Genomic DNA, 26,904 nt, shown 5'->3' with positions numbered 1-26,904 from the left:
GCAGGCGTACCGCACTGCACCCGGTCATTGGCTTGTCACATTTTTGTGGTGATCACTGTAAGAGTTCTTAGGACTCCAAATGAGAGGAGTCTAGAGGAGGGGCTAGGTTTCTGAGTGGAGTTTGGCCTCAGAGGGTACCGTGGGGATGGCTTTCCAAACATTGGTCCAAAATCCTCCCGCCAAAAAGGGGTGTTCAAGAAAATATTTTCGCTGTTTCCAATTAGGACCAAATGGAAACCATCTGGTCCCATCCAGGAGCATGACGAAGATCAACTCATCTTGACCCCTTTGAAACAGGTAGAGTCCTGTCAAGAACCAGAATCTCTCCTGTAATGTCCTCTGATGGCAAAAGTGGCTGTCCAGTGTGGGAAAGTCACTATGTAGCCCTGGCTAGCCTATAACTCTCTATGTAGACCAGGCTCATCTTGAGCTCACGTAGCTCCACCCACCTCTCCCTCATGAGGCATGTGCCATCATGCCCTGCCTTTGGGAAGGTGTTTTGATGCTTGTTTTGTTATCCCTGAAAATATAAACATATATAATAGCTGAAAATTGTTTCCGTTGGGTTCAGGCTCAGGAGACTAATGGCTTCAATTGTTTGCTGGGCTAAATCCAAGGCTTTGGCCTACCTTATAGGTCCTAATGTAATCCATCCTCTCAAACGGCCAGCCTCCTGCATCCTCTTGTCTTAACTTAGCCAAACCTTCGGGCTCCTGGATGCTATTGGTAAGCTCCTTCCTACTTAAGCCCTTCCTCATCTATTTTTTTTTCTTCTTCCCACCCTAAGTTAGCTTACTCACAAAGCTTTGCCTCCAATGCCCTTCTGCTGGTCCAGAGAACACGCCAAAGGCCACTTCTTTAGACCTGGAAACACTGAGTGCCTTCTCTGTTAGCAAAACCAAATGAGAAAACTGCATCCATGGCAGACAGCGCACCAGGGCCTGCTATGCTTTCTTACTTCATATTTTCCTCTTTCGTCTTTCTCTTCTCCTTTCCCTCCTCCCTCAGGGTTTCATGTAGCTTGGGTTTGCCTCAAATTCTGCTTTGTAGCTGAGGATAATCTTGAACTTATCTTCGTCCTTCAATCTACCATGCAATGGGATCCAGGGCATATGCTCTGCTCTACATTTTCATGTGGCTTTGGATCACAAGAGTTTGTAATTTTCGAATGTGGCAGTATTTCACAGAGAAGATTCAAAGATAATTCAAGGACAGAAAAAAACAAAACAAAACCAACCACATAAGAACAGATTAAAATTGAAGAAGAAATACCTCAATGGGATTGGGTTCCACTTAAACAACTAGTTGTCTTGCCCACAAATGCAAAACAAACCACTGGATGCTCGGGACACAGCAGCACAGACTCAGGCTGGCCCAGGATTTGCTTCCTGGAGGCTATGTTCGTGACATACCCAGCAGCACTTCTGCACCTCTAGAGCTGCAGTGGGTTAGCGCTGGGATAGGAGTGCTGGGAGCAGGGTCTAGGGCTGCAGCAACCCTGAATTTCAGTGCTCGGAAGGTTCCTGGGGTCGTAAAGCCTGCTTAGAGTTCAGTTTTTCCATCTTTCTGTCTCCCTCTTCCTCTTCCCCTTCTGCCTCCCTGTCTCTCTCTCTGCTCTTCTTCATCTCTCTCTTGAGCTGCCCTTCTCATCTCTCTCAAAGCCCCTTCATGGTTACCCTGCTTCTAACTCTGCGTAACCCCAATTCTGAGGCCTCGCTGGCAGCCCCTGGAAGGATTGTTCCAAACCATGCTTTTTTGGAATGTCAAATGTGCCCATGATGAATTTCTCTGGCAGACACAGTGAAACTGCTCATGGGTGGTTTACGCGAGGTCATAAGACATTGAGTCTTCTTTTTCTCCATTTGATTTTAAACATTTGTTTGGGCTAATTATGTGCTAGGGACACACAGGGAGTGAGTTAGAAGGTGAAGGGAGTGGAAGGAATAATTGAAATGCCATCCAAATACCTCTTTTCCTCCTTTTCTTCTGTGAGGTCTTTTTCACTGTTAAAGCTTCGAAAGATTTCGCAATCTGGCTCAGACTTGAGTTTCCTCCCCTGTGCACTGGTTAAAAAAAAAAAAAAGTTTCAGTGTTAGAGTCATGTGAAGAGGTTTCTGCATACTTCAATACTGGTGTTTGATTGTCTTCATTTTATACACAGGGGCACTTCTCTTGGGAGAGAATTAGCTGAATACCATCAGGATCTCTTCAGTTCCGCCACGTGTATTTCTCTGCTGCAAGACTAGAGGACAACATGCCACTAAGCAGGGCCAAGCAGGGCTCCGGGAACCATCCCGCAGCCCCTGTGGACTCCCTCATGCTACAGCTGCTTCCTATAACCACGGCTCCACGGTCCTGGATCACTAAGAACAGGGGAGGGAGGAATACACTTTGTTGGCACATATTAAAAACGGTGTAGGGTGGGGGCTGGAGAGATGGCTCAGAGGTTAAGAGCACTGGCTGCTCTTCCAAAGGTCCTGAGTTCAATTCCCAGTGATCACATGGTGGCTTATAACCATCCATACTGAGATCTGGTGGCCTTTCTGGTGCACGGGCAAAAATGCTGTATAAATAATAAATAAATCTTAAGACAAAAGAAAACAAACAAAAACAGTGTAGGGAGCCATGCAGTGGTGGCACACAACTTTAATCCCAGCACTTGGGAGGCAGGGGCAGGCAGATTTCTGAGTTCTAGGCCAGTGTGGTCTACAGAGAGAGTTCTAGGAAGAGTTCTAGGACAGCTAGGTCTACACAGAGAAACCCTGACCAGAAACAAACAAACAAACAAGGACAAAACAAAAAACAAACCTACCACCAACAAGAAAAAAGACTGTGTAGGTATGATATCGATGATGGGGCTTCTGTAGAGTGCTTGCCTGTCATGCATGTGGCCTGGGTTCCATCCCTAGCATCATACACACAGAGTACTACTCTAGAGCCGTGCTAGGTCCTCCTTCCCTAGTCCCTGTACCCCAGTTGCAATTGGGATGATGAAATGCAGACTGACCCTCCCGCCACCTCCTCTCTTGATTAGGGTAGCGGCTCCCCAGCACGTGGCTCCCGCCCAGATGGAGGGCTTTGCCCCACTCCTCCCTGTTCATTCTGAGCTCCAGGTCCCTCCACCTTCTGCCCCTCTGGTGTAGACAGGGCCTTCTGCTCCAGGCCTTGGCTGTTCCCTCTGCCTCGTTTATTGAGAGACCCTTTCTCCAGGGAGTAAGGCAGAGACCCAGAGAGGAAGAGACCTGAATGTCCTGCTCTGGCCACCACATGATCAAGCAGAAGCGTGCGTGGCTGCACGCTCACACACAACACTCACCGTACACGTACCCCTACAGGCAAAGAAGGCCAGCAAACACCACTTCTCTATTCTCCTCCTTCTCAGACTCCACAGTACCATACCTCCCTCTTTTTCTTGTTTTACATCAATTGTTACTTTAAAAAGCATTGTCCCTCTGTCTGTCTCTCTGTCACCTCTGTCTCACTCTCTCTCTGTCTCTCTGTCTCTCTGTCTCTGTGTGTGTGTGTGTGTGTGTGTGTGCATAGTTATGCTCCTGTTAAAGTCAGATGACAACTTTTGGGAGCTGGTTCTCTCCTTCCACCGTGAGGGTCCTGGGGATTTGAACTGGGGTCATCAGGCTTGGGAACAAGTGCTTTCCCCGCAGAGAATGTTTTGTTTTGTGCATTAATGCGCCCCAAGCATCTAGGAGTACACGCGTGCACATGCGTGAACATGTGAAGAAAGGAAGGGTACGATGAAGTTGTTGCTGGGGCTTGGGAGTAGCTCGCAGATCAGGAGAGCACTAAGCTCGAAGCCTCACAAAGAACTCATACTTGATCAGCATGAGCCCAGCCTTGGGTTCCAGCCTCACCACGCAGGCACGCATGCATGCATGCATGCACACACACACAGGCTCATGTGCTTGCATGAATGCATGCATGCACACATGCACAACTACACACACCCACACACCAACTTGCACGCACATACACACATGCGCACATGCAAACATGCATAGGCACACACACAAATGCACACAGGGACACGAGTGCGCACGCACACAGGGACACATGCACACATGGTCACACGTGCACGCATACACACTCTCATGATTGCCTATGTGACTACCGAAAGCTGTGTACACAGTCGGGTACATCTTAAAGTTAATACTTTAAAATTTCATTGGAACTGTAAGATTTTTTTTTTTAGGTAGAGATTTCTAGCAAGTGGTAAATATGCCAATATATATATATATATAGTCTGTTTGTCCCTCCCTTCGGTGGCTCGAGTCCGGAACTCCAAGCAGACTGCCAGGGATCATTCAGGAATGCCACTGCAAGAACAAGTTATTGGCAAGCTCTTGCAGTGAGAATTTTATTTTATTCCTCCTCCTCTTTCTCCTCCACACTGGGGTTAGGACCCAAGGACTCACACATGCTAGGCGAGTTCTACCCCTCTCTCTCTCTCTCTCTTTCTCTCTCTCTCTCTCTCACACACACACACACACACACACACACACACACGGCACGCACGCGCGCCTTCACATAGCTCAGGCTAGACTCTCTACGTAGTTCCGAGTGACCCTGAACCCTGATCTCCTGTCTTTACCTCCTGAGTGCTGGGATGATGCGCGCTCCACCTCACCCGGCTTACGGGGCGCTGGGGACTGACTGGCTGAGCTACACCCCCAGCCCTTGGCTGACACCTTGATCTTCTACCCTCTAAACTGTCAGAAACTGACTGTTTTATTGGTTTGCTTGTTTGTTTGTTTTTGGTTCAGCCAGCAAGCCTATGGCATTTTGATATGGCCACTTGACAAAAACTAATGCAGAAGAACGGAGTGGTGAGCTGGATGAAAAGCAGAGTTTAGGAGAACGAGAGCCAGCCTTGGGGGAGGAAAGGAGCCTAGAAAAGCACTCAGGCGTGTGGGTTCTGATGCCACTGAACACAAGATGAGAGCCGCATTTACCGTCCTGAGCTGCTCAGGGAATGGCAGTACAGGCACTCTCTGCCACCAGCTCGGACATTCTTCCTCCTCCTCCCCCTTCCCCTCCCCTCCCCCTCCTCCTTCTCCTCCTCCTCCCCCTCACCTCTTTGGGAAAATAAATACAGAATTTTTATCTGATTTTTTAACTTACTTTTTGTTGTTGGTGTGTGTATGTATGTAGTTGTTTTTGTTGTTGTCGTTGCTTTGGTTTGTTTGTCTTTTTTAAGATAGGGTCTCACTATGTAGCCCTGACTGGCCTGGAACTCGTTATATAAACCAGGTAAGGCCTTGAACTCACAGATATAGGCCTGCCTCTGCCTCCTGAGTACTAGGATTAAAGGCATATGCTACCATGCATAGCTTTAAAAAAAAAATCACTGTTTGTTTGTTTGTTTGTTTGTTTGTGTCTGTGTGTACGTGCATGAGCTGTGTGGGCTGGAGGACAACCTGCCAGTCTCCTTCCGCCATGTGGGCTCTCGGCATTGAACTCAAGTTCAGTGAGGCCCCGTTACTCCTGAGCCATCTTGCTGGCCCTTAAAACCTTTGATATTAAATTGCAATTTCCCCTCTACCAGAAACTACTTGAGCCAACTAGAGTTGGGATCCCCCCCATGTCTCCGCTTTACGTCCCAAGCACTCTTTCCACTCTCCACCGCTCTCTCCTGCCCCTGCCCGCCACACTCCAAACCCTCAAGTCATCGCTTCTACATGCGCAGCATTAGGAAGTGAACGCCCACGCGAGTTCACATCGCTGTCTTGAGCCCACATCGACGGCGCAGGGTTCACAGTTAGGACAGCGGCTCTTGACAAGAATGTTAATCAGTGCATGAGAAAGGCGGCGACGGCAAGCAGGGTTTCTCAGTTCCCCTGAGAACCTTGGCTGAAGTACCAAGCTCAACAAGTGACCCGAGTGAGTCCCATCCTGTCAAAGTCCCTGAGCAGGTGGCAGTTCTCAGCTACGGGTTCTTAGCGTTCTTCTCCCCCAGGGCGTCTCTCCTCAGCTTCTCGTGTCCACTTTCTTCCCCGGCAAATAGAGCAAATAGAGTTTCTCACTGTGCTGTAGGATTTTCTTCCCCTAGGGAACACTCAGCCTGCTGTGATGGTCCCTCAAGCACTTGCCGCTCAACCCTTACTGAACACCAAAGGTAACTATTGGCATGTCCATTTTGAAGTTGAAGGACATGAAATTATCCAGAGTCACACACAGGTGTACCCGTGTCTGTGTTATTAGCCGTTCAATGCAGACAACCAATTATTAAAAGTAGTCGGTTTTAAAATGGACCGTAACTGTACATTCTTAGGCTTCAGTTGAACAAGTGAAAAGCCACTTATGGGGGATGCCTGGAGATGGTTGAATGATCTGTCTGTCTGCTATCTGGGTGAGGACATGCTCTCACTTTGAATCACACAATCCTGGCATGTACTCTGCTTCCCAACAAGGTAGGCATGCGATGAATCCTGTCAACCATAGCTCATCAGGAGCCAGGCCAGAGAGCCTGGACCATAGTTAGGTATGGGGACCATAGATGACGGGAGCTGCAAACTCAAGGGTTCCTGCTGCAGTGAGCTCAGCTGACTCTGCAGACAGCTGTACCCATGGCGGGGCCCGGGTGTGTGTGTCACGCAGAAATGAAGTATCCTTTAATCCTGTTTGAACCGCTTTTACTTTTACTAACCTGATGGGTCTCATTATTAAGGAATGTTAGTTTCCACTCATGGCTGTGATAAAGGACCACAAGCCGACGGCTGAACAGAACAGGAGCTTAAAATCTGGCAGTGGTGGCTCACACCTACCTGTAACCTCAACACTCCAGAAGGAGAGGCAGGAAAATTTAGCACAATTTTGAGGACAGCCTGGGCTACATGGCAAGACCCCCAACTCACAAAACTGAAGGAAATAGAGTCAGCGGGTGCGTGTTTGTGCGTGTGGGGTGTGTGTATTGGTATGGTGTGGGGTGTGTGAGTGTATGTGTGTGTGTGTGTGTGTGGTGTGGTATGTGTGTGTGGTGTGATGTGGTGTGTGTGTGTGTGTGTGTGCGCGCGCTTGCATTACCTTGCTGCTCTGGAGGGTGGAAGTCTGCAATGCATTCTACAAATGTAAAGACATCTTTAGGCTAGATTCCTTTGAAGACTTGGGGAAATGTCTTTTTTGCTTTTTCCGGAGACTGGAGGTCACCTGTGTTCCAGCTCAGAGCACTTGTGTCTCTGTTTCCATCATCACGTCTTCTCCCACCCTGCTGCCTGCCTCTTAGAAAGGTCACCAGGCTGATCCAGGAGACAGCTCCATCTCAGGCTCCTGACCTTGACATCTGTCATGTGAACATATGCACAGGTTCTGGGGGACAGAGATGTCTTTGGGACCCATTGTTCTGCCGCCCACACACTCTGGGAGTCTCCGCTGAGCACGAAGAAGGTCACAAAGCAGAGTCCTCCTTCAGGGACCAACAGGGCTGCCCCAGGCTCACCTTGGGGAAGCTGAGGGGCACTTCCAGCATGTGATGATGGCAAGGCAGGCTTGTTCTTTTGCTGCAACTCTGCATAGTCTGCTATGGGTCTAAGGAGAGCCAGAGCTCCAGAACACTGCAAATAATTTCCATCCAGGCGCAGATCGCTGGGGAAGAGGGAGAAAGCATTGCTCACTGGCTGTCAAGCCCACTACAACTTTGAATTTAAGATCTTCATCTGATATACCGTAACTGGTTATTTATAGCACAACACAGTCAATGGATAGTTATAGCGAACACAGGCTAGACCATGTCACAAACAGCTGCTGTGCCAAAGGCACAAACCATTCCTTCAGCAGACACTCTAGGTCCTCAGAGTTCACTAAAGGCTCTTTCTTCTAGGAGTTAAAACAACAACAACAGGGGCTGGGGAAATAGCTTCATAAGTAAAGGGCTTGCCAAGCAAGCCTGAGGACTTATGTTCAGTCTCCAGAGCCAATAGAAAAACACTGGGTATCAGGCTGTGGAGATGGCTGAGTGGGTGAAGCACTTGCTATAAGACCAAGAGGATCCGAGTTCAAATCTCCAGCACCCATGTAAAATCAAGGCATGCCCACCAGTGCCTGTGACCCCAGCCTTAGAGGGGTAGAAACAGGTGGGTCCCTGGAACTTGACCAGCCAGTCTAGCAGCAATGCCGAGTTTGCTGTTCAGTGGGAGACATTGTCTCAAAAAATAGAGAGTGAGAGAGAAATACATTGGATGTGCTCCTCTGATCTCATATACATGTCATGTATGTATGCATGGGCCATATACATGCGTGTGTATGCATACACAATACAGACAAAATTTTAAAAAGATATATGTTTCTTTTCTTTTTTTTTTTTTTTTGTTGTTGGGTTTTTTGTTTTTGTTTTTCGTTTTTTGAGACAGGGTTTCTCTGTATAACAGCCTTAGCTGTCCTGGACCGCTCTTTGTAGACCAGGCTGGTCCTGAACTCACAGAGATCTGCTTGCCTCTTCCTGCCGAGTGCTGGGGTTACAGGCGTGTGCCACCATGCCCGGTTGAGATGTAAATTTCTAATAAAATTTAGGAAACAAACTCAGCACAGGGGATGGCGATGCACGTTTAATCCCAGAGCTGGAAGGGGAGAGACAGGCGCATTCCTGGAGCTCTCCGGCATCCGGCCCAGCCTATGTGGTGAGCTTCAAGCGTGAGGCCCTGATTCAAGAACAAGAAAAGAACGCTCTGGAAATGACATCTGATGAAGCTGACCTTTGCCCTCCACATGCGGGCATATGCACCTACATGAACATACACACTCATCAAGAAAGAAAAGAAGAGGGAGAAAGGGAGGGAGGGAGGGAGGGAGGGAGGGAGAGAACGGGTGGAGGGAGGGAGAAAGAGAAAAAAAAAAAACAGTCGCTAGGACGCATTGTGTAATGAGTTAAAACAGAGACAGGGTGAGCAGGGAGGGGCCTGGGCCAGCTCACCAAATGGCGCTCTGGCTGATGACAGAGCCCAGCTTTGGCCCACTCTGGGGCCCCAGCCCACAGTAGCGCAGACTGAGGCCTCGGAGCCTTTGGTTGCTCTCCAGGCCCGAGAAGATATTCTCAAGTTCTTCATGTCCAAACCTGAGAAGGAACGACAGAACAAACGTCAGGGCTTTTAAACTATGTCACAGGCTGTGGGGATCCTGCATGGGTGGTCACAGCGGTGAAGAGATGAGAAGGAAAACTCGGTTCAGATTGGCTTTATCAGCCTTGCTCAAAACTTCAGGGAGTCGGATGCCAGTCAGTTTATTCCTAGCACATCTAAAATACAGTATAATTTGGGTGGGGAAAAAAAAAAGTTTCCTGGTCTAGTTACAATTCCCAGTGCACAAGAAATAATAATTATATGGAAACTCAACTCAAGGTGCATGCCATTTCTTCCAAGAAGATGGGGTTCTAGAGACAGGCTACCTTAGCTAGTACTTAAAGGCCTAAGGAAGGGTCTGGTCTGGTCTCAGTCATACAGGTAGCATAGAGGTCATTTGGGCTATTAGCCACCTCTGGTCTGGTTCTAGGAGTTTGAGGGAGCCTCGGGCTACACAGACAATGTAAGGGCCATTAGACAATTAGGTATCTCTGGTCCTGGTTGTAGGAGCTTGCTATGGCCTGGCCCAACAGATAAGTTAGATCACCAGGCTATTAATCACTTCCGATTCCCAGCATTCTGGGTGGAAGAGCAGGTTTTACATCTTTCCCGTTGGAAAGTCAGTCCTACGTGTTTAACATTCCTGGTTTCTCTGGAGAACTGTGGGCTCGGCAGGGACCTCTGTTTGTGCCACATGGCTAACTTTGAAGTCTTCCCCAGGCCAGCTAGGAGTAGCCTTTCTACTGGTCCCAGTTTGAGTTTCTAGGGCCAGGGCCGGCTGAGGGGCAGTGCAGGGTTGACCCTGAAGAGGAGGGAATCTTGTAAGGAAGGAGGAGGATCTGAAGTCAGATTCCAGAGTGAAGAGAGAAAACAGAGGACATGGAGAACAGGTTCCAAATGCTGAGGGAGAGCAGAGATGGATGTGATGATGTGGATAGCCGGCAGTGATGGTGCAGCCCCAGCTGCAGCAGGGCTCTGAGAGAGTCCAGCCTCTCATCCCTCCTGTTATAACCAGGCTTCCTCACTGAGCAATGTTTAATTTCCAAAGTGACTCAGGAGCATAGTCCTCAGTCCTTGCATAGGACGGGTGACACGATAGGGAACCGAAATGCAGGGAGCTTATGCCGTGTCTGCCAGGAATTTCGAATGTCAAAGTTTGAGCTCTGAGATGTTAACATGGGCTGCTAGGAGTGACACAGAGTGATGTTGCTGTTTTGAGTCTGAGTCTTCTATTTGGTCAGGCTGGGTTTGAACTGGAGGAGCCTTTCCTGTTCCAGCCTTCCACATGCCAGGATAACAGGCATGTACCATCACACTGGCCTAGAAATAACGTCAAAGGAGCTGGAGAGATGGCTCAGCAGTTAAGAGCACTGTCTGCTCCTCCAAAGATCCTGAGTTCAATCCCCAGTGACCACATGGTGGCTCACAACCATCTATACTGGAATCTGATGCCCTCTTCTGGACTGCAGGTGTACACAGAACACTCATACACATTAAATAAATAAACACATCTTTGAAATAACAACTTCCATTTTTAAAAAATCATTAACAAGGAATCGTTGGGATGGGGCTAGGGCTGGACACGAGAGTTGTGCTGGCTAGGATTTTTTTTTTTTGGGGGGGGTTGGTTGGTTGCTATGATTGTTGTTTTGGATTTTTGTTTTGTTTTGTCCACACGACACAAACTAGGGTAATCTGGGAAGAGGAAACCCCAACTGAGAAAATGCCTCCATCAGATTGGCCTATAGGCAAGTCTGTAGGGGTGTTTTGTTGACTAAGGTTTGGCTTGGGAGGGTCCAGCTCGCTGTGGGTGATACTATCCCCGGGCAGGTGGCTGCAGGTTATATAAAAAGCAAGCTGAGCTAGGAGGGGTGGTGCCTTGCTTTAATCCCAGCGTGCTCAGGAGGCAGAGGCAGGTGGATTTCTGAGCTTCGGGCAGTCTGATCTACTTATCAAGTTCCAGGTCAGCTGAGCCTATACAGGGAGACCCTGTCTCAAATGATGATGACCACATCAATAGCGGCAGCAACAGCAGGAAGCAAGCAGGCTGAGCAAGTTGTGAGAGCAAGCCAGTCAGCAGCCTCCCTCCACAGTCTCTGCTTCAGATCCTGGCCTCAGGCTCTATCCTTCAGTCCCTGCCCTGACTTCCCAGGAACAGACTGTTATCTGGAGCTGCTGTTGGTCTTAGCCTTTATCACAGAAAAAGAAAGCAAACCAGGACAATAGTTCACTCCATATCCCCAGCATCTGGGAAGCTGAGAAGGGGGAACCAGAACTTCAAGGCCAGTGTGGACTACATTGTGAAACATCCCCACCTCTCACTGCCCCTCTCATCACAAAAATCAGATCCACTTCCCGCACAAATCCAGTCTCCCCTCCAAGTACAAGGCCCTCGAACTTGACTGCATAGGAAGAGTTCTAGACTCTTTCCTCCCAAGCCAAGATCATCTTGTTATAGGTCAGAAAGGTTCCGTGATTTCCTCTCACTCATACAAGTGGTCTGAAGTTGCCTGTGGATGGTAAAGTAATAGACTCCAGGACATCTAGCATCCGGGATCTGATTGGGACAGTCAGGGTTCACATCCCCGAGAGCTGAGTGGCCTTCAATAGTCTTCCAGGTGTGGGGTGAGCCCCTGTCTCATGAGGCTATGGGGAGAACACATGAATGAGCTCATTAGGGTGGTGTGCTCTGCATATGGTGAGGACATGGAAACTTCGTGAAAGTAGAATACTGATCTCCACTCACACACACAGACCCACAGAGAGAGAGAGAGAGAGAGAGAGAGAGAGAGAGAGAGAGCGAGCAAAAGAGAGAGAACCTTCTGCTGGCGTTATTCTCACCCCAGACCTTCCCCTGATGTCCTCAAGCCCCAGCTCTCAGAGCAGTTGCTCTGCTCCTTCCCTGGTGCCTCAGTGAAGACCGCCCAGTTACCGAAGGGGCCATGTTCCATTGTCTGGACACGGAACATGAATGGGCATCTTCTGCGGTATTCAGAGTTTCTGCTCTGCCACCAGGATAACGTCTTTGGGTCAATCGGCTTGTTTGTATTGGGGTGTGTGTGTGTGTGTGTGTGTGTGTGTGTGTTTGGTGTCTGTCTTAGGGTTTCTACTGCTGTGATAAAATACCAAGAGCAGAGCAACTTGGGGAGAAAAGGATTTGTTTAATCTTAGCAACCTGTAGTCCGTCATCGGGGAGCTAATCCAGAGGCTGTGGAGGAGCACTGCTTACTGGCTTGTTCTTCGCTCAGCCTACCTAAACACCCAGGACCACTTGCCCAGGGTGGTGTCACCCACAGTGGGCTGGGCCCTCCCACATCCATCATTAATCAAGGAAGTGCTCTACAGGATAACCCTAAGAAGGCATCTTCCCAGTTAAGATTCTTCCTTCCTCCGTGAGTCTACTTGTGTTGACAAAACATTAGCCTGCACAGTATCTTTATCGGTACCTTCCTTAGCACCTAGCGCTGCGTTTTGTACTGGCTGGCTTTATGCCAACCCGATATGACAATTAGCATCATCAGAGAGGAAGGAGCCTCAACTGAGGAAATTCCTCCAAAAGATTGGGGTGTAAGAGCTGGGCAGTGGTGGCACACACCTTTAATCCCAGCAGCCAGGAGGCAGAGGCAGGTGAATCTCTGAGTTCGAGGCAAGCCTGATCTAAACATCAAGTTCAAGGACAGCCAGGACTATACAGAAAAGCCAAGTCTCAAACCCCTTCTTGTCCACCCCCCCCACACACAAAGATTGGGCTGTAGGCAAGCCTGTAGGGCATTTTCTTAATTAGTGTTTGCTGGAGGAGGGCCGTACCCACTGTGGGTGGGGCCATCCCTGAGCTGGTGGTCCTGGGTTCCATATGAAAGCAGGCTGAGCAAGCCATGTGAAGCAAGCCAGTAAGCAGCACCCCTTCATGGCCTCTGCATCAGCCCCTGCCTCCAGGTTCCTGCCCTGATTGAGTTCCTGTCCTGACTTCCTTTGGTGATGTGGAAGTATAAGCTGAATAAACCCTTTCCTCCCAGCTTCCTTCTAGGTCATGGTATTTCATTGCAGCACTAGAAACCCTAACTAAGACCCTCACCTTCATCAGACATTTGTTGAAAGAACAAACGGGAACATGAACATTTCCTGCGGCCCAGGAGAAAGGCTAGCCGGTTCTCTCTCCCTTGATGAGGCCCAAAGACCCTGGGTGTGGTCCTTCCCCGCCCTTCTCTGGCCCTCACCACCTAGGGCCCAGCCTGCTGACCTCCAGATCCAGCCTTACTTGCAGTAATCGAGGACCAGGAAATGCAAGCTGCTGAATTTCAGCGCCTGCCCAAGCCGCCTCAGGGACCACAGATCCATCTTGCAGTCCAGGATTTCCAAGGTGGTGAGTGGGCAGGTTGTGTACACCTTCTGCTCCAGAAACAAAGCCTGGAATTAAGAAACACTTCCGTCGGAGCTGGCACCGTGCTCTGAGTTTTCATACAGTCCCAAGACAAGCCTATCAGCCACCTCAATGTGTTGGCTTCCAAGAGGATTTTTTTTCTAGGAAATGTAGCGCGGAATCACAGGCCTTTCCCTTTCTTAGACAATGATTCATTGGAGAATCACGTGAGAGACGCGAAGCCCTGTGCTGAAATACGCTGCGGGTTTGTGGGCTGCAGGGTATGGGCAGGCCTGGCTTGGACATTGAGGTGCTAACCCCAGCCAGCTCAGAAGGCTCAGGCCGCAGCTCAGAAGGCTGTACTGTGGAGACAGGAGTCTGCGTTATGAGGAGTTCTTGGAAGGAACCCCAACTTTATGGATCTAGTGTCCTTAGGAGAAGAGGATCACATACATGGAGATGCAAGAAGAAAACGTCACCCTTGCGGATGCCTCCCTTTTAGGCTTCAGCCACACAGCCTCTGACAGCGACTATGCCTCTGCTGACTTGGCGGATGTTGATTTTTTTAATTATTATTATTATTATTATTATTTGGGGTGGGGAGAGGAAGGGATGTGAGCCTGCTGTGGCATGGATGTGGAGGTCAGAGGCTCACACTGTGGAGTCGATTCTCTCTTTTTATTTTTATCTAGGTTCTGCGGGTAAAACTCAGGCTTGCATAGCAAGTGCCTTTACCGTCCCCGAGCCATCCCCCCAGCTCAGGTCATCAAGCTTAAGCAGCAAGTGCTGGACCTGCTGAGCCATCTCCCTGCCCGAGATACTGATTTCTTTTTTTTTTTTAATAATTTAATTTTTATTTTATGTGCATTAGGATAAAGGTATCAGATATGTTACAAACAGTTGTGAGCTGCCTTGTGGGTACTAGGAATTGAACCCAGGCCCTTTAGGAAGAGCAGACAGTGCTCTTAACCACTGAGCCAGCTCTCCAGCCCCCGAGATACTGACTTCTTAATGACGGAATGCAGCCTCCTGCACGTGTGCTCTTTTTAATAGAGAGGTGTGGTGCACGGCCTCTTTGGCATGGGGCAGGAAACCATAATAACTTCATTGTCGCTCCTGGTCCCAGACATTCCCGCGTCCAAGGTTTGCTCAGAACTGAACTGTGCAAACTGGTATCTGCCATGGGAGCTGCTGGGGGACTAGGCTGCACGTGATCATCTGCAGTCCCATGACCTCTGCTCCAAAGTGGAGAGGGCACAGACAGGTTCTTTTTTTGTGGTAACCAAGGATACCAGTGATGGTTAGATCCCTGCCTGGAAGGAAACAAAGAACATTGAACTCCTCGGGTTGTGGGGTTGGCATGAGGCCATCTTTCAGCAATTACAACCAGCGCGGAACATTCCTTCAGCTTAGAATAAAGCCTCGAAGGGGCTTGGGTAAATCCAGAAGGCTAAGGGCCTTTTTAAGGTAATGCCATGTCAGTCAGATCTGGGATGGCAAATTGTCCCTTCGCTGAGATTGAAAAGCTGCATGAGTCTCGGCCACAGGGCTGGTACTGTGATGAACGAGGTGACATGGGTCTCCCTCCCCGTTCCACTCCTTCAGCTGCCGCAGGCTAAGCTTGTGCAAAGGGCAGGCAAAAAGCCCAGGCTTCCAGCCCTGTGTCCTAGTTAGGGTCACTACTGCTGTGCCGAAACACCACAGCCAAAAGCACAGCGGGGAGGGAAGGGTTTGTTCAGCTTTCACTTCCACATCCCAGTCCATCATGGAAGGAACTCAGGGCAGGAACCTGGAGGGTGCTGCTTCCTGGCTTGCTCTCCATGGCTTGCCCAGACTGCTTTCTTACAGAACCTGAGCCCACCAGCCCAGGGATGGCACTATCCACAGTAGGTTGAGCCCTCGCCATCAATTACTATCTAAGAAAATGCCCTAGAGGCCTGCCTGCAGCCCAGGCTTACGAAGGCATTTTCTCAGCTGAGGTTACCCCCTTCAGATGATTCTAGCCTGTGTCAAGTTGACATAAAACTAGCCAGCACAGCCTGATAGTGGCAGCGAGGATAACTGAGAGTTTCAGAGAACCACCAGGAGTTGAGGGTCCTGACCCTCAAAGCTCAGAGCAGTACTTAGAGCAGGTGGCTGTGAGGCATCAGAGTCTGAGTGAACTCAGGGCTGAAGAGCTCAGAGTCCAGACGCTGGAAGGTAGGGCTGTGACTGGCTGCTGGGTGATTGTCCGTTAAGCTCAGAACAATAGTCTCCACCATTAGCATCTAGAGCAGTAAGTTTGACTGTTGGCGAACCCTAGTTCTCAAGACTTTGAGATATAAACCTCTAGATTTGGAGGTCCTAGCCAGTTGTGGTGGCTCACACCTTTAACACCAGCACACAGGGAGGCAGAGACAGGTAGACCACCTCTGAGTTTGAGGCCAGCCTGGTCTACATAGTGAGTTCTGGGACAGCCAGAGCTGTCTCAACACAGAGAGAGAGAGACAGAGACTGAGAGAGAGACATACACACAGAGAATAAACTTTGGAATCAGGATATTGCAGTATAGTCTTCCAAAGAAGTAGCTGTATATGAACTAAACTCAGTTGCTTCATATCCTCATCACACTTGGTAATGAGCCTCAGTTTTACCATTTCTGTGGCCGAGCAGTGGTAGCTGTTAGTGCTCTGCATTCCCTCTGGCTTCAAGCCATTGATCACCCCTTCCTGTTCACTGGTTTTGATTGTTTCTCCCCCCTCACTTCCTCCTCAGTGCAGAGAAATGAACTCTATCTTCTTCTCTCAAGGTCCTGTTTGAGTCTGTCCTTCTTTCCTTCCTTCCTTCCTTCCTTCCTTCCTTCCTTCCTTCCTTCCTCCCTCTCTCCCTCCCTCCCTTCCTTCCTTCCTTCCTTTCTTCCTCAGACCATTTCTTTTATTCGAGCTCTGCATACTGTTCTATCACCCAGCATTGCCTCTTGATCAATTTGGTCCTGCAGTGCCTCAGCATCCTCTGATCTCACTGCCAGCCTGGTCCTCCTACTTCATTGGGTACTGCCGATGAAGGGAAATCTCAGGGTGGAGAGCCATGAAATCAACAGGGAAAAGAAGGTCTAAAAGAGAAGGCCCAACAGCAAGCTCTTCATCTCTCTCTCTTGATGGCTTGTTTTTTTCCTTCTTTGTGTGTTGTGTTATATTTTGTTTTGTTGAGACAGGGTCTCCTTATGCAGGCCTGAAACTTACTTTGTAGACCAGGCTGACCTGGAACTCACAGAGATCTCCCTGCCTCTGCTTCTCTAGTGCTAGAACTAAAGCCAAGTGCCATCACACCCAACTTAGTTTCTTGATCGTGTTTCTAAGTTTCTCAACTACCTTCTTTTAAACTAAGCATTCTAGCAGGGCTCAGTGATGCACGCCTATGATTCCAGCGCTCAGGAGAGGCAGAGGCAGGTCGATATCTGAGAGTTTGAGGCCAGCCTGGTCTACAAAACCAGTCCAGGACAGCCAAGGCTACACAGAGAAACCCTGTTTCAAAAACAAAACAAAACAAAACAAAAAAAACAATAAATAAATTATTTAAATTAAAGAATAAAAATTCTGGGGCGTCCTCCTCCCACGCTCTAGACTGTTGTCCTCCCGTGGATCATGTGTAAATGGGCACACATGCATGTGTACATGTGTGCTTAGCTTATCTCCTTCTCAAGTGAAAGAGTTGGTCTGGATTCCCTGATTTGCGCATTTTGCTCATTTAAAGGAGCAGATTCTGGGGCTGGAGAGATGGCAGAGTGCTTAGGAGCCCTTGCTGCTCTTGCGGAGGAGGACCTGGGTTTAGTTTCCAGCCCCCACACGGCGGCTCACAACCGTCTGCAACCCCCGGTTCCAGTCGATCCAACAGGGTTGTGTGCGGCGCACATACATTCCTGCAGGTGAAACCTTCACACATAAAGTAAATCCTTAAAAAAAAAATAAAAAATAAATTAAGTTAAAAGGGGTCTATCACACCCTGGAGGTGGGTTTTTGGATATTAGTTTCCCCATTTTCCACATTTTAAAAATAAGTTTGAAGCACCTCGTTAAAACAGTGTTACTCTTAAGAAAGGCAGTCCTGCAGCACGTCAGCAAAGTCAGCCACCGAATAAACTGCACCCGGAACGCGGGGCGCTGCGGGTTTGCTTTCCACCGTCAGGTCTGGAGAAGCTGAAAAGCACACTCACAAGTCTGGCGATCTCCTGGTTGGTCAGCTGGAGGCCCCAGATGCACAGCTCCCTGCCCAGCGTGTAGTTTTCCTCGCGGATGGTCATTAGCAAAGGCTCCAGGGAGACGCGTCGTCGGCTCGTCTCGAAGTCGCCGGCTCTTACAAGCATGAACTGGAGTGGAGGGAAACTACAGGTGGCCATCATAAAGAGAAACCCGCGCCTCTGAGTGTGTGGACAGGCTCGTGGCACTGGGGGGCGGAGCGACGGCAGGTTACCGCTCTCTTAGATCACAAAACCGATTTAGTTGTGTACAACCAGCTTTTTTTTTTTTTTTTCTTTTAAGGAAGTAGAAAGGCGGGGAAAACATCAAATGGCATCTTACATAGCAAGGGTAAGGATGAGTGTTTCATAAGGTTTTTTGTTTTTTGTTTTAAGGACTTGCTTATCTTAATCTTAAGGGTATGAGTGTTGTACTTGTGTGGGTGTCTGTGTGCTGCGTGTGTGCAGTGCCCTTGGAGGCTGGAAGGGGAGAGCAGATCTCCTGGAACTGGAGTGATGAAACAGCTGTGAGCCTCCAGGTGAGGGCCGGGAGCCAATCTTGCACCCTGTTCAAGTAGCAAGTGTTCTTAACCACGGACCTGCTCCTCCAGCCCCTCACAAGGCAATTCATGATCTACAGAATCAAAGCAGAGAACCCAACCTCGGCACGCCTCCAGCTCAGGCAGCCCTTCTGGTTGTATCTACCCAAAGGTTTATACCGGATGGGCTGTTAGTCGTATTTCTGATGATGGTTGTAATAAAAACGTTTGGTGGAGGCTAATTATAAAGACTACAGTAAAAGTGAAAATTAATTAGTGGGCTTGGAAGATGACTCAGTGGTTAAGAGCACGTTGGGCAGTTAACAGTGGCCTGAAACTCTCGCTCCAGGGGATTCGACACCTTCTTCTGGCCTCCACAGAATTTTAATTATACGCACACCTCCCCTCATGCATGTAATTAAAAAGGAAAATCTTTAAAAATTTAATCAACAATTATTTTCTCCCCCCACCCCCCCAAGGCTGGTTGGCTCAGCAGTTAAGAGCACTTGCTCATCTTTGCAGAGGACCAGGGCTTGGCTTCAGCACCCACACTGGGCAGCTCCAGTCCCAGGACACCTGATAGTCTCTTCTGGCCTCTGCTGGCACCTGCACATGTGTGGTACACATACAGGCAACCAGGCACACATGCACATTTTCAAAAGAGTGTTTAAGCTCCTCACTGAGGCAGTGAGTTGTGTGTGTGTGTGTATGTGTGTGTGTGAACTTCTGACAGAAACCGAAAAAAAGAAAGGAATAGAGAAACTGGGAGGGTAGATGGGGTGGGCAGAGCAGAAGAGGTGGGGAAAGAGGCTAGAGGGAAGGAGGGGTACAGCCTGAGGAGGCTGGAGTCAGAGGAAAGAGAGGGGGCTTACGGAGGAACTGGAGAAGGTGATATGTTACATGAGGTTCGGTGGACTCAACGCCTGACCCCACAAAACACATTCTGGCAGGCAAAGGAGGGCAGGTGCATGCGTGCAAGAGAAGCAGCCAGGGGAGCCGGCCCTTGGTGCCCAGTGAGCAAGGCTGTGACTCGGTCAGCAGATACAGAGCTGGTGGGGCAGCCAGCTTTGGGATGGAAGAAATGTTTCCAGGACTGAACTCCTGGGATTCTATGTCAAGGAAGGCCAGGATCCCATCACTCACCTTCCTGAGGACCTTCTCTGTGTCCATACTGCTCTTCAGGTCCCTTCGGATGGTGGGACACATGGAGGTCCGAGTCTGTATGCAATGCTTCTGGTATGTCTTCAAGAACTTCTGAAGAACGGGAATCACCGGTTCGGGAGCCCCTTTGGGTTTCTGTTTTCTTTCCTTTGCTCTTGGCATTGTTTTACAGTGTGTGATTCCACGTGGTCTCTGAAAACAGTAACAGTAAGCTGAAAGCCAGCACAGAATGTGCCTCACCCACGCCTTGAATCCCAGCACCCAGGGAGGCAGAGGCAAGCAGATCTCTGTGAGTTCAAGGCCAGCCTGGTCTACAGAGTAAGTCCAGGAGAGCCAGGGCTACACAGAGAAACACTGTCTTTAAAAAACAAAACAAAACAAAACAAAACAAAATAAAACAAAACAAAACAAAACAAAAAAACAAAAAAACCCCAAAATGTGCATGTGTGTGTGTGTATGTGTGTGTGTGTGTGTGTGTGTGTGTGTGTCTATCTGTGCAAAAGGTCTGCAATTCTTTTCCCAAGGATAATACCTGGCCAAGATGTAGCTACATGACTAAGGAAAGCTGCTATATAAACAGCATTGGGGGAATAAGAAAGAAAACAACTGTTCATTCTCTGCTTGCTTTCAGGATTCGTTCTGGTGTGTCCTGGAGATGCGCTCTTGACGGTTGCTGGCTGTCATGTCAAATGGTGCTGAGGCATCTTTCTAGTCCAGGAAATTAGTGTTTTACCACAGCATTTTTTTTTTCTTTTGAGGTCCTTTCTGCATGCAGTTGGGGCTCGGGTGCTCCAAAGCCCCTCTTGGTTAATCATGAGTGAAAACCCACTGAGGTCTCAGGTGGCACCTTACCTGTGCGGCTGGGCGGTGTCATCTCATCTTAAGGCCGCTGTCCTTCACCGTGTCTCACTCTGGACACAGTGACACAGGCTGAGGAGGTGGTAGTTAGAACCCGAGGGAGCATCGGAGAATCCCAGTTGTCCCGGAGGCGGGGAAGCGCAGAGCAGGCCCCATGGGGTGAGGGGAGGGCAGTGTCTCCGAGGGGACCTTGGAAACCCCAGCCATCCCCACAGGTGCAGGTGTTGGGCGCTTCCCAACTGTCGCAGTCCTGCTTCCCCCGCGTCCTCTGTTGCCATAGAGACGGGAGCTCCCGCCGCCGCCAGACACTGAAAGCAAAGAGGGCGGAGGAGGCATGGGGGCAGGCAGAGACAATTGTCCGTGTGGTTGGGGGATCCCAACCTTGAGAGGCTTGGCAGGCCTGTCTGGACCGAGCCTGAAGAAGTCAGAGTGCGCGAGGACTCTGCGCAGCTGCTGGCTTTAAAGATGGAGGACGGGCACTTGAGCCAGGAAACGTGAATGGCTTCCAGAAGCTGGAAGAGTGGAAATGGATTCTCCCCAGAGCTGCATCGAAGAACTTAGCTCCCACTGAACCTGCTTTGATTTTATTTCAGTGAGACCCCCTGGGACCTCTTGTCTCCATGACTGTCACATAATAAACATCTCCCCTCCCACCCCGTTCCCTGCCTCTCACAAATGACCACACAGTCATATGTACGTATCCCTATATGAGTGCAAATGGATTCTAGAAATCCCCTTCCGGTGTCTTCTTCAGTCACTCTGTTTGTTTATTTATTTGGGACAAGGTCTCTCACTCAACCTGGAGCTCACCAATTTGGCTAGAACAGGAGGCCCCCCGAGATGCTCCTGTTTCTACTTCCCCAGGGCTGGGATTACAGACCCCACAGTTTGGCACTGGGCTTTTTCATACGAAGGCTGAACTCAGGTCCTTATGTTTGCACCTCCTGTCGTGGTGGGCTTTCAGGGTGCCTTTGAGTGGTCCCTGCTTCTATAACCTCTCACATTCATGTAAATAACCCTAGTGAATGCGTTGGTCCACCAAACTGGACATTGGTGGTGGTTCCTTGGTCTGCTGCTGGTTCCCTACCTGGGCTGAGTTAATATTTGCTCACGCCTCCCCACAAATGGTATCATGAAATATTTCAGACCTTGGCTCCTACTCCAGGAAGTACCTGGAAGTGTAAGAGATCGATGGCTTGCAGCTCCTGGACACAGAGTTCTCAGCTAGTGGGACAGCAGCAATAAGATATTTACTGCCTAGACATCTGGTAGTGAGAAGCACTGATATTGACTTGGTACCTCTATGGTACAACGAATGCAGGATTTTCCTTGCCCCACTCTGCTATCCTTAACTGAGGGGTGGGCAGGGGAAACACCCTTTCCTCCCCTGACAGGGATAGAAGGGACCGCCAATGAAGGGCTCTTTAATAGAAGGGAAATCCAAACCCCAAGACTCTGGAAGCTAAAAGGAAAAGAAAAACAATAGCCTAACAAAAACCTCCTTATTCTTATAGCCTTTCTCTCTCTCTGTGGGTACTGGGGACAGAATTTATGTCCTTTGCAAAAGCAGCCTTAACGGTTGGTCCATCTCTGCAGTGCTGGTTCTTGACAGTCTGAGCCTGGAGCATAGCAACAAAGCTGGAAAAGCAGCAGATGGAGGACCGTAGGGATCACCATCAGAACAGTCACTTTTGACAGCTTTTCCCTGCTGGGTCCCATTTTTAACCTTATTTGCATACCCACATCTTGCCACTCCGTGTCCAGTGACACTCCCTAATTGAGACTCTCTGGGGCTGCAGGAATGGAAAACATGATGAGAGCTTGATGAAGGAGGAAGAGAAAGAAGACTGGGGACACAGACTCTTCAGGAACTCCCTGCACCAGAGGCTTCTGCCCTGGCCAGGGAGCTCACCGGAGCCAGTCCCTGAGCCTCAACCAAAGGCTGGGAGCAGAGGGACTCATTGCCGCCTCTGCCTCCAGCATGTGTTGAAGCAGCAGCCAGGAATTTGTCACTGCGTCTGCTCTGCTCGCCAGTGACAGGAGACTGGCCAGCCTGAGGAGACCTGTTGATCCTGTTGGCCACCTGCTCTCTGCAGACTTGCCCTGCAAGCAACCTCTCTTGGTTGACACCCCCAGCCCTCTGAGAGCTTCCCAGAGCTGAGACACTTCTCAGAGCAGAAACGGCTCTTGGCTGGCATCCCACTGCTACCACGAGTTCAAATTTGATACACTGAAATCGTCAAATTCTATGTGACAGTCTACTTAAAGTTAGTTAATTAACCTCAGGTTATTTAATCCCAAGTTATTAATAAAGCTCCTCCTGCTTGGACACTCTCCACTCTTGCCGTTTAATTCTTGGAAGGATGGCGGGCAACAACATGGTTGGAGACAGGGCACAGTCTCCTGCCGAAGGCTTTGCCTACAGAGGTACTATCAGTTGCTGTAGGCCAGGGCCTCTTGGTCTCACGACAATGGCCAGTCAGGAAGAATCCCTTTGCAAGAAATGTTACCCCTGAATCTCAGTAACACGTGTCTTCTCTTTCACTGTCTCATGGAGAGATGCATGTACACCCGAGGTACCATTCCCAAGGGATGTGGCTGCCACAGTGGGTAGGCTTCAAGATCCATAGGGTGGATGGCTTCCTGAATAACAATGGGGTACTGCAGAAGGGAGGAGGGGGGATGAAGGACCCCAGAGTAAACAGCCAACTGTGCCTGCCCCAAGGAGCCATATTTTCATGCAAAGATGTTTAATAGATTATTATTCCTACATATAAAAAATGGAAAGCATGCAGGTCAGAAATGACTGCACTTATTTGAAGGAGGGAGTCACTGAAATTAAAAGGAGACTTGGCTTCCAGCCAGGTCTGCCTGACTCCTGGCCCACGTTCTCACTGGCTAACCCTTCCCAGAGTTTAACAAAACCACTAACAACAACAACTGAGAGGAACAGAAAGACCCACAAGACAATGGAAGACACCCAAAGCACCATGGCACTCTCATCTCGAAGAACTAGGGTCTATGGAGAGATTCCTCTCCTGCCCTTATCCCAGCTGTGGTCTGCAGCCCCAACTCAGGGCTTTGTGCAGCTAAGCAAGCACTCTGCCCCCTGAGCCACACGCTAGCCCTCAGATATCGCTTCTGGGAGACCAGTAGACTCTTCTGAGATCCTTTCCTTGACTCCTGCTGAAAGGGTGAGGCAGCTGAAAGTTTTAACATTAAAGCTCTCCCTTCTGCTTGCTTTACTTGGTCAACTGTCATAGTTAGTCACATCCATAAAACACCCCAAACCGTCAGCCAGGGGTAGGGTGTGTAAAAGGGGTGGATCAAAGAGAAGCAGTTCTTGGAGAGTTTGGATGGCAGTACAGTGACTTTCCAGCAGTCATAGATGATAGTTTTGAAGTTAAGGATTTTTTTTTTTTTTTTGCTCCAGGTCATTGTCTTAAGCTGTCCACACTAATGTCATTGCTGTCATCCTGTTGTGTGTAGACTGGGTTGTGCAGGTTGCAAACCATGCTGCCTGATTATGTTTCTCAGGTCACCTAACTGGTAGAAAAGTTTGTCACACCCTCGCCCATGAGCTTCTGTTACTTGGGATGTATGAGTCAAGGTAAGGCTTGATTCCCGACTTAGCCTTTCTGTTGGCTAATAAGGGTGGCTCAGATCTGGCGGGAAAGGAAAAACAACTGCTTTTTTTGGAACTGAAATGCAGTTGGATATAAAGAACCTTAAATGTAGACAGACCTCAAAATTAAGCTCTTATTTGTTTACCCAGACAACCACAGCACTTTCTGCCGGCTTTGTGGAAATCTTGCCAGGCTTCTCTGTTTGCTTTGCGGGGAAGGCCGCGGAGGGGCTCAGCCGGCAGCGGCTGCAGCTGGGGGCTCTTCAGCTCCTTTCGGACAGCGACTCTGTACTGCTCATGGTTGCTGGGTTGTTTTGGGCTCCTTCACAACCTCTCTTTTCACAGAGCTGATTCCAGATTACATGCCCTCATACTGGTGGAGGGGCCTGAAAAAACCGACACAATCATTTTGCTTTCAGCCTTGAGCAGAAATAAAAATATAGTCACTGGTGAAGTAGCTCAGTGTTAGACAACTTGCTCAGCACGTGCAAGGCTCTGGGTTCCATCTCCAGGAGTGCAAAACAAGCAAACAAGCAAACAAATAAATAATAAGTAAATGAAACAAAGACGTAAATAAAAGCATGGTAAAGACACATCTGAGAGGACTGAGTCAAGGTCCTTATAGTGTTTTGTGATGACCCCTCTCAGCCTATAGAGTATCCCTCAGAGACAAGGCTATTCTTTGCCTCTGTCACTTTCACATTCATTTGCTCTTAAAAAATTTATTTATATATTTAATTATTACAATTTATTCACTTTGTATCCCCGCTGCAGCCCCCTCCCTCATCTCCTCCCAGTCTCGCCCACGCTCCCTCATTTGATATTTTTGTTTGTTTGTTTGTTTGTATTATGGTGCTGAACTAAAGTCCCAACACACGAATTTCAAATCAGCTGTTCAAAAGCAATGAATTTTTGATCCGAAGGCCAGGGAGGAGGCTTAGTGAGTACAAGTGCTAGCTAGCCACACAAGCCCAGCAGACTGAGCTCCATGACAGAACCCAGGTAAAAAGCCAGATCTTTACACATCTCTAAGTTAGCACTTCTACAGTGAGATGGAAGGCAGAGACAGGAGCATTGTCCAGGAAGCTCAGGCCAGCCTGGGAAGAAGGCCTAGAATCTATCCAAGATGCTTATTGAGGCCTCATTGGTCAGCTTTAAGTCTTCTGGTTGGCTGGAGCAGATCTCAGATACAGCAAGTGCTGTACCTGAGGCTGGGGGTGGGGGGTTGGCATCCTCAGAGCCTGTAGGCCTTGGCAGGGGCGATGAGGAGCGGGGGTCCTGAATGAGGAGGCTACGGGAGGACCTAGGATGGGGAGGGAGCTCATGAACCAAGGCTGCAAATGGGTCAATCGATGGCTTTGAGACTGACTTTGTTCAAGTTGACTGGCAGTCATCTTAACCTTGCAGGAACATTGGAGCCCTATTTGCTGTAAGCAGTCAGAGAGTGACTGCCTTATGATCTCTGTTGAAACCACTGCACTCTGGCATTTTGTGCAGAAGCATGAGGTGTAGACTCTGTGTGAATGAAGGAACACCAGTGTGTTCCCAGAAGAAAATATTCACGAATACTCCATTTCAAATGTCACAGAAGGTTGGTTTTCAGCAATTAAAAATACAGATGCAGCCCCTGAGCGTGGTGGCTCACCCCTGCAACCCCAGCACTTGGGAGGCAGAATCGGGATTCTTTCAAGTTCGAAGCCAGCCTTGTCTGCATGATGAGTTATAGGCCAATGAGCGATGCATAACAAAATGATGTCTCAAAAAGAACAAAGAAATCATTAGAAGTAGGCGTGATGATCCGCATCTGTAACTCAGGAGGCTGAGGCAAGGGGATCTCAAGTTCGAGGCCAGCCTGGCCTACATGGCAAGACCCTGTCTTTAAACAAGAGCAACAATCTCCCAAACAAATAAACAAACAAACAAAACTGAGTCTGTCTGCACACCTTTAATCCCAGTACTCCAGAGGCAAAGGCAGGTGGATTGTTGTGATTTGAGGCCAGCCTGGTCTATGTAGAGAGTTCCAGGCCAATTAAGGTGACATAGTGAGAATTTTGTTGTTGTTGTTTTTAAGGGCTGGGTTGGCAAAACGGCTTGGAAAGGTGTTGCGTTCAATTGAGCCCAGTCCATGGGACTTACATGCAGAAAAGAAAAAGAAACAACTTTTGCAGGTTGTCCTCTGATCTCCACACCTTTCCCATGGCACACATGTCCCTACCCTGACACACACAAACAAGTAACTGTAATGAAGAGAATTTTAAAAGTATAGGATGACTACTACAAAATGCAGAGGAAGAGGGGGAGGATAGGGAGGAAGAGGAAGAAAGAGAGAGAAAGAGAGAGAGAGAGAGAGAGAGAGAGAGAGAACACACAAAAGTGTGACCGTTCCTAAATAATAAAAAATAAAATTACCAGATGGATCAAACATTTCATTTCTGGGCATATAGCTCCAAGACTTTGAAAATAGGATCTCAAAGGGACATTTGTTCACCCATAATCCTGGTGATATTTATGAGAGCCAAAAAGTATAAGCAACCCAAATGTCAATGACAGACATGTCACTGAACAGATGTGACAGACATACAGCTTCAAACAGAAGGCAACTCTGACCCACATACAACACGGATGACCTGGAAAAACAACACAAAGTGAAATGAGCCAAGAGGCAAGTAACATAGTCTATAAAAAGCTCACTGCAGGGTCTGATGGCTTAACCTGAGGACCCAAGTTTAAATCCCATGGAAAAAGCCCAGCACGACCCTGCCTGCCTGTAAACCCAGTGCTATAGGAGGCTGACAATGGGAGCAGCCGTCATATTAGTCCTGGGTTCACTGAGAGACCCTGTCTGAGAGGAGTACAACAGAGATGATAAAGCCAGGCACCCGACATCCTCCTCCGGCCTCTACGCTTGCTCAGGGACACACACAACTACACATAATACCACCACATACATACCCACATAAGCTCATATACCGCACATATTTTCGCATGGAAAGTAATAAAAAGGTCATCGCACTAACTGTAGAGAATGGTCTAGCAAATGACGATTTGATTCCACTCACAGAATGTATATAAGAGCAGTCAAAT

General features: G+C 48.8%; 1 protein-coding gene across 3 annotated transcripts in view; it reads right to left on the bottom strand.

The window, feature by feature from the left end:
- The window catches only part of LOC110555288 (uncharacterized), a 39,646-nt gene extending 18,973 nt beyond the window's left edge, over window positions 1-20,673 (bottom strand). For 2 of the 3 annotated variants that reach the window (XR_009592356.1, XM_060385470.1), the window contains exons 1-7: window positions 20,190-20,663; window positions 19,320-19,529; window positions 17,617-17,769; window positions 13,324-13,472; window positions 8,921-9,061; window positions 7,451-7,596; window positions 1,968-2,063 (exon numbers count right to left, since the gene is read on the bottom strand). Coding sequence is in view for 2 of the 3 variants with exons in the window: in XM_060385470.1 (XP_060241453.1) it covers window positions 1,968-2,063; window positions 7,451-7,596; window positions 8,921-9,061; window positions 13,324-13,472; window positions 17,617-17,769; window positions 19,320-19,499 (865 nt within the window). In the remaining variant the exon portion in view is untranslated. Of the gene's footprint in view, window positions 1-1,967; window positions 2,064-7,450; window positions 7,597-8,920; window positions 9,062-13,323; window positions 13,473-17,616; window positions 17,770-19,319; window positions 19,530-20,189 lie in introns of all 3 variants that reach the window. The other variant, XM_060385468.1, reaches the window with a different exon arrangement.
- Between the last annotated feature and the right edge of the window lie 6,231 nt (window positions 20,674-26,904).

The sequence above is a fragment of the Meriones unguiculatus genome, chromosome 6 (assembly GCF_030254825.1).
Source record: "Meriones unguiculatus strain TT.TT164.6M chromosome 6, Bangor_MerUng_6.1, whole genome shotgun sequence".
NCBI lineage: Eukaryota > Metazoa > Chordata > Mammalia > Rodentia > Muridae > Meriones > Meriones unguiculatus.
The sequence above is the reverse complement of the archived record's forward strand: the minus strand, read 5'-3'. Positions and strand labels throughout refer to the sequence as shown.